This window comes from Hippoglossus hippoglossus, chromosome 6, assembly GCF_009819705.1.
Source record: "Hippoglossus hippoglossus isolate fHipHip1 chromosome 6, fHipHip1.pri, whole genome shotgun sequence".
Lineage (NCBI taxonomy): Eukaryota > Metazoa > Chordata > Actinopteri > Pleuronectiformes > Pleuronectidae > Hippoglossus > Hippoglossus hippoglossus.
The window spans coordinates 5,309,691-5,321,804 of NC_047156.1; the positions used below are offsets into that span (position 1 = coordinate 5,309,691).

The 12,114-nt window shown below is 43.6% G+C and overlaps 1 protein-coding gene across 1 annotated transcript in view; it reads left to right on the forward strand.

Annotated features, from left to right (window-relative positions):
- The window catches only part of cdh13 (cadherin 13, H-cadherin (heart)), a 285,157-nt gene that overhangs the window by 175,157 nt on the left and 97,886 nt on the right, over nucleotides 1-12,114 (forward strand). Inside the window, exon 8 of the mRNA XM_034588673.1 lies at nucleotides 8,413-8,591. Coding sequence (XP_034444564.1) covers nucleotides 8,413-8,591 — 179 coding nt within the window. The remainder of the gene's footprint in view (nucleotides 1-8,412; nucleotides 8,592-12,114) is intronic.

Below are 12,114 nucleotides of genomic sequence, written 5' to 3' on the forward strand. Positions count from 1 at the left end.
TGTCCCATAATGCCTCACATGCAGACTATCCACAGGCAGTTGTCCCCACTCAGTTACTGCAGCCCATGGAACTCAAAGACTTACTTTGAAAATGGAGAAGTGAGGTGTTCTATCTGCAACATTTCATCATCACCGAAAGGGTCAAGTGAGAGGAAGAGTATGGAAACAGGAAGAAGACATCCTGCGTTGATTTGTCCTCGTCCTTTATCGTTATAATGACGACACACACACATTTCACCACAAAACATCTTCTTACACATGCAGTTTAAAGGGGGGGGGAGTGCCATCCTTTTATACGGGTGAGAAACAAAAGCAGAACAATTGGATATTTGGATTTAGATCATTGCTGGCTTAAGAACTGCCACTGAATAGTCGAACTCATGGAGCCCTGACATGAATCAGTTGTCTCTTTTCTTATAATAATCAGCTTCCTCAGGACCCCTCATCCAATTCTGTTCTCCTCCTAATCCTGTCCTCTTTCTTCCTGTCACATCCAGTTGACTTTTCCTTCCTCTCTCTCTCTGCTCCGCTCTGTTTGGGGTCACGATGAGAGGAGGAGGTTCATCTGGTCATTATGCTCCGTGGACTGTGTGACTGACATTTGGCTCCACTGAGGGACCTGTAGCGCTCAGTATGGCAGAAGGAGATTGGGGGGGGAACGAGCAGACGCACAAATACAGGAGACAGTAGAAAAGTCAGCTCTGGATTAAAAATCACAATTTATATATTTTTCATTTTATATATGTGTTATTGATGAGGGAGACAAGAAAAGGGTCATACAGTTACATCTAAAATGAAAGTTCTGAATGGTGTTTTATTATTTTGCTGATTTAAAACGGCTAAAAGTGAAGTTCTATGGGTTTGAATGTTGAATTCTTTTTCCATGTCTGTGCCACTTCGGTCTTAAAACACAAAGATCTGCAGCTCAGGTGCGATCGAACCTAAATCGCTCAAAAGCTTTGTCTGTATCGACGGAGCTCACCTCCTGTCCCCTGTGACCGTGTCTTAGAATAAGCCGGTTGAAATAATAAGTGGTGTAAATGAGGGTTTGTGTTGCTTTAAAAGTGAAGAAATGGAATTACCAGAGGCATAACTGCAGGCAAGGTGGAAATTTAGCACAAAGGAAAATTGAAAGGATGCAGAGTATGTCAGGCCTCTGGCACTTCAACGTTTTCGGAGACAACAAAAAATCTATCGAATGCACTTTTTTTAGATTAATATTGTTTGCATCTGTAATAATAAGTGTTATATGGAACTATTTCTATTACAAGTTTGCTCAGCGACATCCCCAGAGTCGCCCTGTGTTGTTGTCATTGCACTTTGTAAAACACTGTGTGGTGACAAGTTAATTTTCATGCACAGAAATACGCCTGGAGGTATGTGCGTGTTTGTTTTTCACCGACATCAACATGTGGCTGAGATGAATCGCTGTCGGAGTGAAGGGTTGAGTGATTGCACAGATGAAGAAACGAGGGGAAAATTTAGATATTTTAAATCCTCTTTTCTTGCCGTTAATAAAACACAGATCACTCGCAGTCGACAGAACCACTGACGGATTGAAAAAGAAGAGCTGAGCCAATGTTAGGCAGTGATGTTGATTTGTCTCTGTCAGGTGAAAAGAAATAACACAAGCAGAAGTCTGGTGTTAGTTTAACTGTAGAAGAAAGTGTCAGAGAAAGTGACTTTGACCCAATTTGCCCTCGTGCACGATACAGTAAAAACAATATGAACAGTTTATATCTTATTCCTATTCCCCTCTTGCATATGCACCTAACACAATTCATTTATGTAGCTTTCAATTATACGATATGATTCCATTGCTCAGCTGTGATTGTCATTCTGTGGACCGGAGTTGTTTGCCAGGTTCTCTTGTTCGTTAGCTTGCACGTTATTTATATTCTCATTAGCAGATGTGTCATCGGTGCGCAGTGATGAGAGCGATAATTGTCCCTCTGTCAATCATTTTATTGAAACTACGCAGCCGCTAGCTCAGATGAGTCTCCAGTATCCATCTCCAGTATAGAAAGGCACAGATATCTTAACTCATCCTTTGGATCCGTGGTGTGTTTGTCCCCTGATGAGCGGCTGATTGTTTGTATTCCGTTCCTCTTGTATCCGCTGTAAATTGTTTATTATCGAGCTGTTGCCAGTGGTCCAGCTGAGGGCCGAGCAGACTCTGGCTGACGGCCGAGCAGACTCTGGCTGACGGGGACAGAATGGAGAGAGTGCATCGTAAAGGAGGGAGGGAAGGGAGGGAGGGAAGGGCAGCTGGACTGTATTTCAGTCCATTCACTCGACTGTCAGCTCAGCGCTCATCATCTCATATTCAGTTTCCCTGCAGCAAAGATCCACAACAGATCCCCACGTCTCTGGCTTCAGCCGCCGCCGTTATTACAGCCAATGTAATTCATTAAGAGGAGTTTTACAACTATCTGGATTTTGCAGCTTTTGGCAAAACAAAGATTGCTTCTCTTTCATTAACATTTATTTTGCATCGTAAACGTTTTCGAGTCGTGAAATGGATCTGGACACAATGTGAAAAGATGAACATGTGGGGCCAGAATGCAGAGGAATTATTCCTGTTGTTGTTCCTGAATGTCGAATAGAGTTTAGACTCCTGGGAAGTTATTTGAGTAAACTACCTGTCAAGCAGTTTTGCAGAAATGTCATAATTTATTGTGTCCAACTTACCCGACCGCTGTCTGCAGCCCAGAGAGCCGATGGGAAACTGAGCACAAGTCACTGTCATGGTTGAAGCACCTGATGGAGGGTTAGGACTTTAGGGAAAAGTTATTTTGCACACATGGAACTGAAAATACACATTGTTTTCCATGTTGCGGTTCTGTTGGGATGCTTCTCTTAAGAAAACAGCAATTTGAAGTGAACACAAAGAGCAGATCTGAAATTGTGTCTCTCTTCCAAAGAGAGAATCATCCACGAAAAGTAACTGTAGTAAAAAATCCTATTAAACATTTATTCATTTCTTAGTACCCAGGTTTTCATGAACACATGTCCTTTGATGTTGGGCAATTAGAATAACTACTAAAAATATTTCGAACTGACCTATTTTTCTATTTTTCATCTACAGTGATTTCTCATTTCTGTTTTTGTAAGCTTGGCTTTTTTCTTTGAGAAGATACTTGATGTTGTGTTTTTATGTGCAGTTACTGTCCAAGTGAAATTATCTTCACAGGCTGCATCACGAATACGTTGTTTCTTCAAATCTGAGGAAAACTTAACCAGTCAAGTGGTGAAGTTGTCTCCTAACTTCTTCCTTTGTCCTGTGGTTATTCTGTTAAATCTCAAGAATCAGCCACAGTTGTGTTCAGCGTGTTCTAAAAAGAAAATCCTGGTTTTTGGTACGGTCCTGAAAGATATTGCAGACAAATGTTGATATGCCAGACGGACAGGCAGCCAGGCAGGTAAGCAGACTAATCCATGAAATCTAATGGAATAAATAGGCTCGCAAACAGGTAATGAAAGTGCTGATATTCCCTGAAGAGATGACGGCATGCAAATCAGTTTAATGGGCTGGAGGGAGTGTGGAGGCTCCACAGAGAGATAGACTGTACGTGGGACACATCCACCGTCGTGTCAGGGACGGACATAAATCACAGTATTTCTTGAAAAACAAAAAGATAAAAAAACAAGTGATGCACTGACTTTAGTTCTACGTAGTTTGATGTTACAATGTGAAGACAAGCAAAAAGTCAGAAAAATACAAATCAGACCGCAGGAGACATTTTCAACTCACAACGGAACGTAATTCGACATAAAGAAAGTCAGATCTTTAGAATCATCTCTTTGAAATGACAAGTTTTCACAAAAGACGCGGAGGCAGAGCAGCCGGGCCGGCGGCTGAGCGCTGGGGATACAGTGCCGTGGTTACAATGAGGTGAGCGAACGTGACAGTTAGAACACAATGCACCGTTTAGTCAAATAGATGCTGGGAGCTGCGTCTACCAACATCACCTTTCTACCTGATAGACTTGGATTACGTGTAGTCACAGCTGAATTTGTATCGATGTGAGTGGGAGTCGTCGGCACGAACGAGAAAAGGAAACAACGACACGGAAGGAAAAATCTCCTAACAGCTCTGTTTTTAAATCAACACTGCATTTTAATGAAAAGTTCGTTAAACATCCTTTTTGTTGAATTGTGTATTTAGTGATTTTCTTTCGTGTAGTTTTGTGTACTTTGTGTAAACCACTGGCATCAGAAGGCATCTTGGTTTCCCTCTGTAAACTGAGCCAGTTTTATAAATAAACCATTAGACCAGTGGTATACAACCTTTTTTTTTCTGTGCCCTTGAAGTTACAAGCAGAAAAGTTGGACAATTATTGGGATTTATTGGCTTAACCTACTTCAAATTAACATTAGGAACATATAGTACTGCTTTTCTGCGCAGTATTTTAAATGAACAGAGTATTCACAAAGGACATATATGAGCCCAGCGGCAGCAGTCTGCCACTAAATAAATACATACAGTATTTCACCTGGTCACTATGGGGAGAAGTTATTTTGAATCATGTGAAAAATAATACATTTTTGCATTGCTCACCTGAGTGTGCTGAGGAAGGGAGGAGAACTCCGGGAAAATTACTCTGTTGGCAGTTTTTAAAGCTGAAGTTGAAGTTCAGGGGTAAAAAAGCATTTATTAAGAGTTTAATAACGAAAGACGGAGCTGATCTGCTTCATCGGGGCAGGTTGTGTTTTCACTGACACGGGAGTTTCCTCATTTCCTCATTAAAGCAACACTATGTGTAGCTTTAACTGAGCAACAGCGCCCCCTGTGGCCACACATTGATTATGTTGGGCTCGGTGTCACAGTGATTAAGTGGTTTTCATGTAGAGAAAAAAACAAAACCTATGGATGCAACTGAAACACAACTGAATGCTGGGTATATTACCCATGATCCCCGGCTTCCTGAGGCAGGAGAGCTGCCGCTGTGACAAAATCACCAAACTCGGTTTAGAATTCTTCATATTTTAAGTTTCTTTGCTGAGTATATTCGAGATAAACCCACCCATCCATCCATCTAAAGTAGTGTGGTGAATTTTTCTAAATCTCCACTTCCTTCCCTTATTTGGGCAAAAATAAATGTGACTCGGGGCGGCTGTGGCTCAGGAGGTAAAGAGGGTCGACCACTAGCCCGGTCAGAGGTTTGATTCTTAGCTCCTCGAGTCAACATCCTAAAATGACATAAAACATCTTTGAGAAAAACGTTTCCGATGTGAACTGTGTCCCGTCCACTCACGTCGAGGACTCCAGTGTTTTATTTTTTATATTTTTAAGCCTCGTGTTTCTCTCCGTCCCACCTTGTGATTTTTCTCTCTCACATTTCCGTGCAAACTCACCTCCGGGACCATCGCTTCACTTCATTCTGCCTCCTGTGAAAATGTGCCTGTAATTCGCAGTCGTGTATTTTCCCGCAGTATTTGTAAGAGATAAGATGATTCATCTTTGAACCGGCTTTGATCTCATTCCCACCTGAGAATAGAGCAGGTCAGCTCCTGGTCTCCTTCAGTCACTTGAGTCTGATTAATAGAAATCCCATTTCAGGTTTTGAGGAATCCATTGTACGCGGCGAATGATTTGAATGGAAACCAGAATCTCTCACACTCATGCTGCTACACCCATAGACACGTTAACTATGTGTGTGTGTGTGTGGACTCAAGTAGACTCAAACACATACTGGCATCACATTTACCCTTTCTCTTCCATCTTGTCTATGTACTCTTGCTTCATCTTGGCTTTACGCAACGTGTCAGCTCCCAGGTGGCGCACACAGATCTGCCGGCCCCCGCTGATTTCCTGTGGGGTTTGAGAAAGATATAGGGAGGGAGCTGTAGGCAACACAGCGCCACGCCTGATGAAATCAATCCACAACACGCGTTTCTTGTGCACGCTTTCTTTCTGTGCATCAATCGTTGTCTTTTCATGTTTTACTTTGTGATGTTTTCACATCATAGTCCTGCTCTCGATTTTTCACTTCTCTCTTATTCCTCGACCGGCTGCAGCAACAGGAAACGAGTCCTTACACGACAACTTGATAGACGTGCAACACACACAGCGTTTACAGACTCTCTCTCTCTCCACCGTCTTCATTGCATCGCCTCTCTCTCTGCATCCAGAGCGAGCTGATGTCATCCCGCCGCACGGCAGATGGATCTCGGTGATAGTGAGGTAATGGCCGTCCTGCTCGTCCACATCCATCCCATCGTATAACTGCCCAGTAGCAGTTCACATCGGGCCCTCGGCTGCTGCCAGAGGATGACGACGATAAGAGGGGCCAACGAGTCACGATGTAATTCTGTGATTAAACTCGGCCGACGTCAGCGTTAAGAGTTATACCCACTTCTATTGTCCCATTACACGACGCCAGATGTTTATCATGTGAGCTGATTGATGCTGACGCCTGCTGTGTATTAACGGACTGACGGACGATACCCATTTGTGAGGCGGAATCCCGGTATCTGATGGAGACGGTGACGACTGAGAGGGCCGGCTCCACTCTGCCATCAGATAGAACTTGTAATATGATTGTGTTGCGTTCAGGGGACCCCGGTTTGCCGGGCGAAATGAGAACATAATTCACTGAGATCTGTTCAAGATAACCAATTTAGCCGGCGTTTTTAAACACACTAATTCGCTGCCAGTCGGTGTGTCCATGAAAAGACGCCCGCGTGTGTGTGTGTGTGTGTTTGTGTGCGCGCCCGCCGAGTCATGTCTAACGGTGGCGCTTTTCGAGGTGTGAAGTGGAACAGAGTATAGGTAATGAAGGAGATGGGACTGTGTAATTATTCTGCAGAGGGAGGATTACCGGTTTACTTAACCATTAAAGGTTCACCTTGAAGTGCCAATGGCAGGGGGATAAAACCCACACCTCTCTGCCCCTCATTACCGTAAACTGGACTCAAGTCATTTGCCACTAAGCCACTGCTGTTTAATGTAGACTTTGCATATCTTCCTGCAGCTGCCTTTTGTGTCTTATCCTGGCAGTTTGGCTAATGCACTGTGGCAAAGTACTGAGGGGTATTAAGAAGAAGCATGAAAAGAGATCGATGTTTATGAGCCATGCCACGCGGCGCCGGTATTTGGTACTTAGCAGAATGTTTTGTTAAGTATCTGGGTCAAAGGAAAATCACAAAAGGTTTTCTTTGCTGGAAAAACACAAAACTTCTGTTAGTTTATTAGTTTCAGAGAAGAAAAGAAGAAGAAGCAGCTTTATGTGAGAGAACTGCAGCGTTTTGTCAAAGATAAAACCTTTGTGCTTTTTGTTGAAAACTGAAAGCAGAAGCATCGTCATCCACATTGATTAGTTGTTTCATTTTAGAATTATTTACGCAAACCAACATGCACTGATTCCCTGCTTTTATAGTTAAAACCCATCATTTGAATAAATAGCTTTGAATCCTTCACACATGAGATGATCAGAAGTGTACGAGACATCCCCCACTTATGAGAAGTGTCCATCTGTGTCTCACACACACACACACGCACACACACACACACACACACACACACACACACACACACACACACACACACACACACACTCGCATCATAATGAAGCTGCTGCATCTCTTAACGACTTACTACTTCAAACTTCAATAAATCAAAGAGCTCTTCAGCCGATGAGGTTTCTGACTGTAAGGACACGAGGCTTGAGGTGGAGATCCAGTTTGTAAAGGCTGCAGAAAACAACTTGACATTATGTGTGTGTGTGTGTGTGTGTGTGTGTGTGTGTGTGTGTGTGTGTGTGTGTGTGTGCACATGCATGGAGTCACATATACACTCTTTTGCATGTTCTGCTGAATCACTGCGATCGTGTCTCATCACCGCCGAGAGACGGAGAGGTTGAGGGTTGAGGGTGTGTCAACGATCGCTTCCTATTTCAGCTCAGCCGCAGGGAGCAGGATTTCCATTTTTGTTCCCATTACAAAATAAAGTGCCCCCTGCTGTTCGAGCTGAGTCGAGGGAGAAAACACATTAGGGGAAGGCAAACTTTTTTTCCAGTGGCTGTGGGCAGCAGTCAGAGGGAAATTTTTCGAAATCTGCTCTAATTTTAGATGCATTGTGTAAACACTATGTTTACAAATATCACATAGAGAGATCTTGATAAAAACTTGCAATATGGAAAATCTTCCAGTTTTAATTCCACATATGTTATTTCTTTCACACGCTTCGTTATTTCCAATTCAGAGATTTACTTGTGTCTGTCTGTCATGTTTTAGTTACACAGTACAAATGCAGCTGTTGTGATATTTAATGGAACCTCCTGTGTTTTGCTGTAACTCCTGATTTGTCTCTAAAACTGTTTTATTACTGTGAAAGTATTTTCAGTATTTATTTCCTTGGCGTTTTCCCATGAATTCAGACTCATTCCCGTCCCTCACTGTCTTCTCCAGGGACCACGGTGATGAGAATGACCGCGTTCGACGCAGACGACCCCGCCACAGATAACGCCGCGCTGCGATACAACATCGTCCGGCAGTCGCCCGACAAACCGTCCCCCAACATGTTCTACATCGACGCAGAAAAAGGCGACATCGTCACCGTCATCTCGCCGACGTTACTTGACAGAGAGGTGGGTTAACTTGGCGAGTGTGTGTGTGTGTGTGTGTGTGTGTGTGTGTGTGTGTGTGTGTGTGTGTGTGTGTGTGTGTGTGTGTGTGTGTGTGTGTGTGTGTGTGTGTGTGTGTGTGTGTGTGTGTGTGTATTCTCTGCTGAGTGATGGCCTTTTTCCAAGTGGAACAGAGTGGGAGTTTTTCCTCGACAGCTTCAAGCTTTACACTTGTCCCTGGATTATCTGAGATGCAGCTTGTTGTACATCTCTGTCTTGACCAGAGAGGACAAAGTGTATATATATACAGTATGAGTATGTGTGTTCTATGGCACCTCTATATTTGTTTTAATGTGGGTTTCTGAGGGAATGGGGCGCTGGTGCGTTCCGGCGAGCAGGCGCAGAAGCCAGATGAGCATTTCCCCGTCTAACTGGAGCGAGACAACGGGATGATTGCTTTTTCAGCAGGGCGACGAATGCCAGAAACATCGATTGGATTCGCTGGTGGAAGAGGAATATTAGCTGTTGTCAGACACTTAGCGCATAGTTTAATTGAGGTGATACACACTCATCCGTTGGCCCTGGTGGTGTCCAACAAGCCCGGCTGAAAAACCTCCCATCCGGAACTGCTGGAACCGCGGCAGCTAACCGCGCTGATGAGCCGCTCCCCGAGCTACAGTAAACTGTTTAATGGAGGCGTAATTGAAATGAGATGTAATCAATGCGGCGAGCACTGTTAGAGCTGCTTTTGTGAGGTGATGGAGACACCGAATGGTCGGAGAGATGCATGCTGGTCCGTTTCCTCTGAAACGGAAAAGTGAGACTTCCCGAAGCGTCTCACTTCACAGTAGACTTCAAAAGATTCCCCCCCCCCGTGAAGAGGAATAAAGAAACCAACAGCAGCATCCTTTCTGTTGTCGGCAGCCAGGATTTATTACAACCACTAACCGGCTTCTGGTGGAATATTCAGTCGAACGCCTTTTGAGGAAGGCAAGCGGCCAAATTGCGTTGCCTGTTTGTGGCCTCAATAAATCTCTGAAAAATCAGATTCTTCCCCTCACTTTGTTCTTCACCCTCTTGAAGTATTAGTAACTCTTTCAAAGTGACAAAGACCTGAGAGCCGGGTCAATCGTCTCCGTGTGTCAGCAGAAACAGGTCGGAATCATACTTCATTTTTTACTGTTGATTTAATCAGCACCGAGGTGGCAGCCGTTTGTCCGGACACATTATTTTTCAGTTGTTGTGTTTTCCTGTGGGAGCTGCCCCGGACGTGGATTATTACAAACCTGGTCCTGTCAGATAAACTGCTGCTCTGATGCTCGGATGAGTTTTACTGTCAGTTCAACCTATTGGAGGCTTTTGTTAAGGTAGTTTATGTTCCCAAAGAAAAGAAATATAAAAGCGTTAGGAAAAAGTAGTACCAGTACAATGTGTACCAATACTTATATGTGGGTACTGGGGACGTGATGTGGTGGAATCAAGAGGAAACAATTCAGGATCTGTCGTCACTTTTCACCTTATGTGAATGTTGAGAATCTGTAGGTGAGGGACAGGATTTTGGAGCCGGAAGCTTCTGGTTTTACCAATCAGCCTTTTACCTATAAAAAGTTTAACTGTTTGTGTTTTGTGAGAAACATTCAACTCATGTGTTTGAAGAAACTGGTCAGACTGGAAACAGTGAACAGTGTTTTGGGAGAGTTTTGGCCTGGATATATCTGGTTTCTGCACCGGAAGCCCTAAAGTTTTTACCTTAGTTGTTGTCAGACGATAACCAATGAGCAAAGATTAGTTTTCACCCCCAGGATTCCTATTTACCTAATACATAAACAATAAGTACAATATAAAGTTCCTCTGAAACATCCAGATTATAGCTTGTGGATCATAAACGTACCCTGTGTTAATGGAATAGGTATTATCGGTATTTATTGTAGTGGTACAGGATAAGAATATGTCATTCTGCTGTTACAGACACATTTGATTGCTGTGACAAATGTCGGAGTGTCAGTGTTTTCCACTTATTTCTGATCTACATCAGCTCAGAAGATGCAAATATTTCTATAGATCAAAACAATCAATATCACTGCCCCTTTTTAAAATGGTCAGCCCCTTCACCTGAATTAAATGAATGGAACCCTGTGGCGTTTAAATGTTTTTTCAGCTCAGTCTGTGTCACATGAAGCGGTGTCACAGTCCATGAAATCTCCTCCACTTCACACGCCGTCAAAACAAAAATAAAAATCCATTATGGTGATTTTTTTTATTTTCCACTAAACAGCGATGACTAATTCATGTCTGCATTATACGAGCCGGCTTTGGCAGTAACATGATTGCAGATGTGGCCAAATAAAAAGTGGTACAAGCCTGAAGCGCCATGTATGATTGTTATTATGTTGTATCTACAAATATCTCCCCCCCCCCCCCCCTCGTCCCCCACCACTGCCATCATTTGTTATGTGGCTGTTTTTTTTTTTTTTTACTTCCCCCCCCAAGATGTCCGCAGGGATTTTTAAGCAAAAGTCCAGGACGACTTCTTCCAAAGCCCAGTCAGCCAGTCAGTCAGCAGAGCCAGATGGAAGTGCAGGAGGCGCAGGAATTAAACTAAACTGTCGTCCTCTGGGGTCTGCGGAGATTTAAACCCAGCCTCTTCAGCGCATTCACATAAATCTGACTCCTGCGTGGCACCCATCGATTCCCTCTGCCGCCCTGAGAGTATGGCGTGGTGGCGTATGTGCGTAGTATATATATTTATATATATATGTGACAGCGAGACTCTAATACATCGATTCAAAGAACAAACGGAGAAGGGAGGATGATAGAAGAGAGAGGGGCCCCAAACTTTTTCTTCCGCCTCTTTTCTTCAAATTCCTCGGACATAATTCAGGTGGCGCCTCTAAGTGTGTTTGGATAGACACCTCACCTGCCCGGGGGGGACGGAAAGCAATCCGGAGAAAATTGGAAAATCAATTTTGTCACATTGAAAATCAGTTTGATTTTCCCTCCAGTGCTTCCTCTGAGGCGTAAAATCCCGTCTTGATATGCACATTTATTCCACCGCTCTGTTTTTCTCCTCACTTTACTTTAGACACATCTCCCCCCCACCACCACCACCACCACCACCACCACCTCCCACTGTCTTATATTATTCTGACACGCGATGCTGTTGGATCAATTGCAGGCTGTAATTTCTGACAGTGAATGTTGCAGCAGGGATGAGGCCGGTTTCCCTGAGTCGGGAGCTCGGGGATGAGGGAGCGTTCGTATCTTCCACTGGATGCACGTGGAAATCTGTTAATCATCAGAATGTGGTTAGAGCGAATCAGTCGACTTCACCCCATCGTCCATCTGAACCAGCTTTTTTTTTTTAGAACAACTGAGAAATTCTCCCTTTGAGCTGCTTGAGGAGTTTAACTTTCATTTATACACATGAACGTTCAATTTGTTCAGGGAATTCATTACAGCAATTTCAGGGTTTTCAAATCTTGTGCAGTGGAATTTGACATCCACTTTATGTTCACGCCTGTCCATCTTTCTGTTGGTTTGGATTATT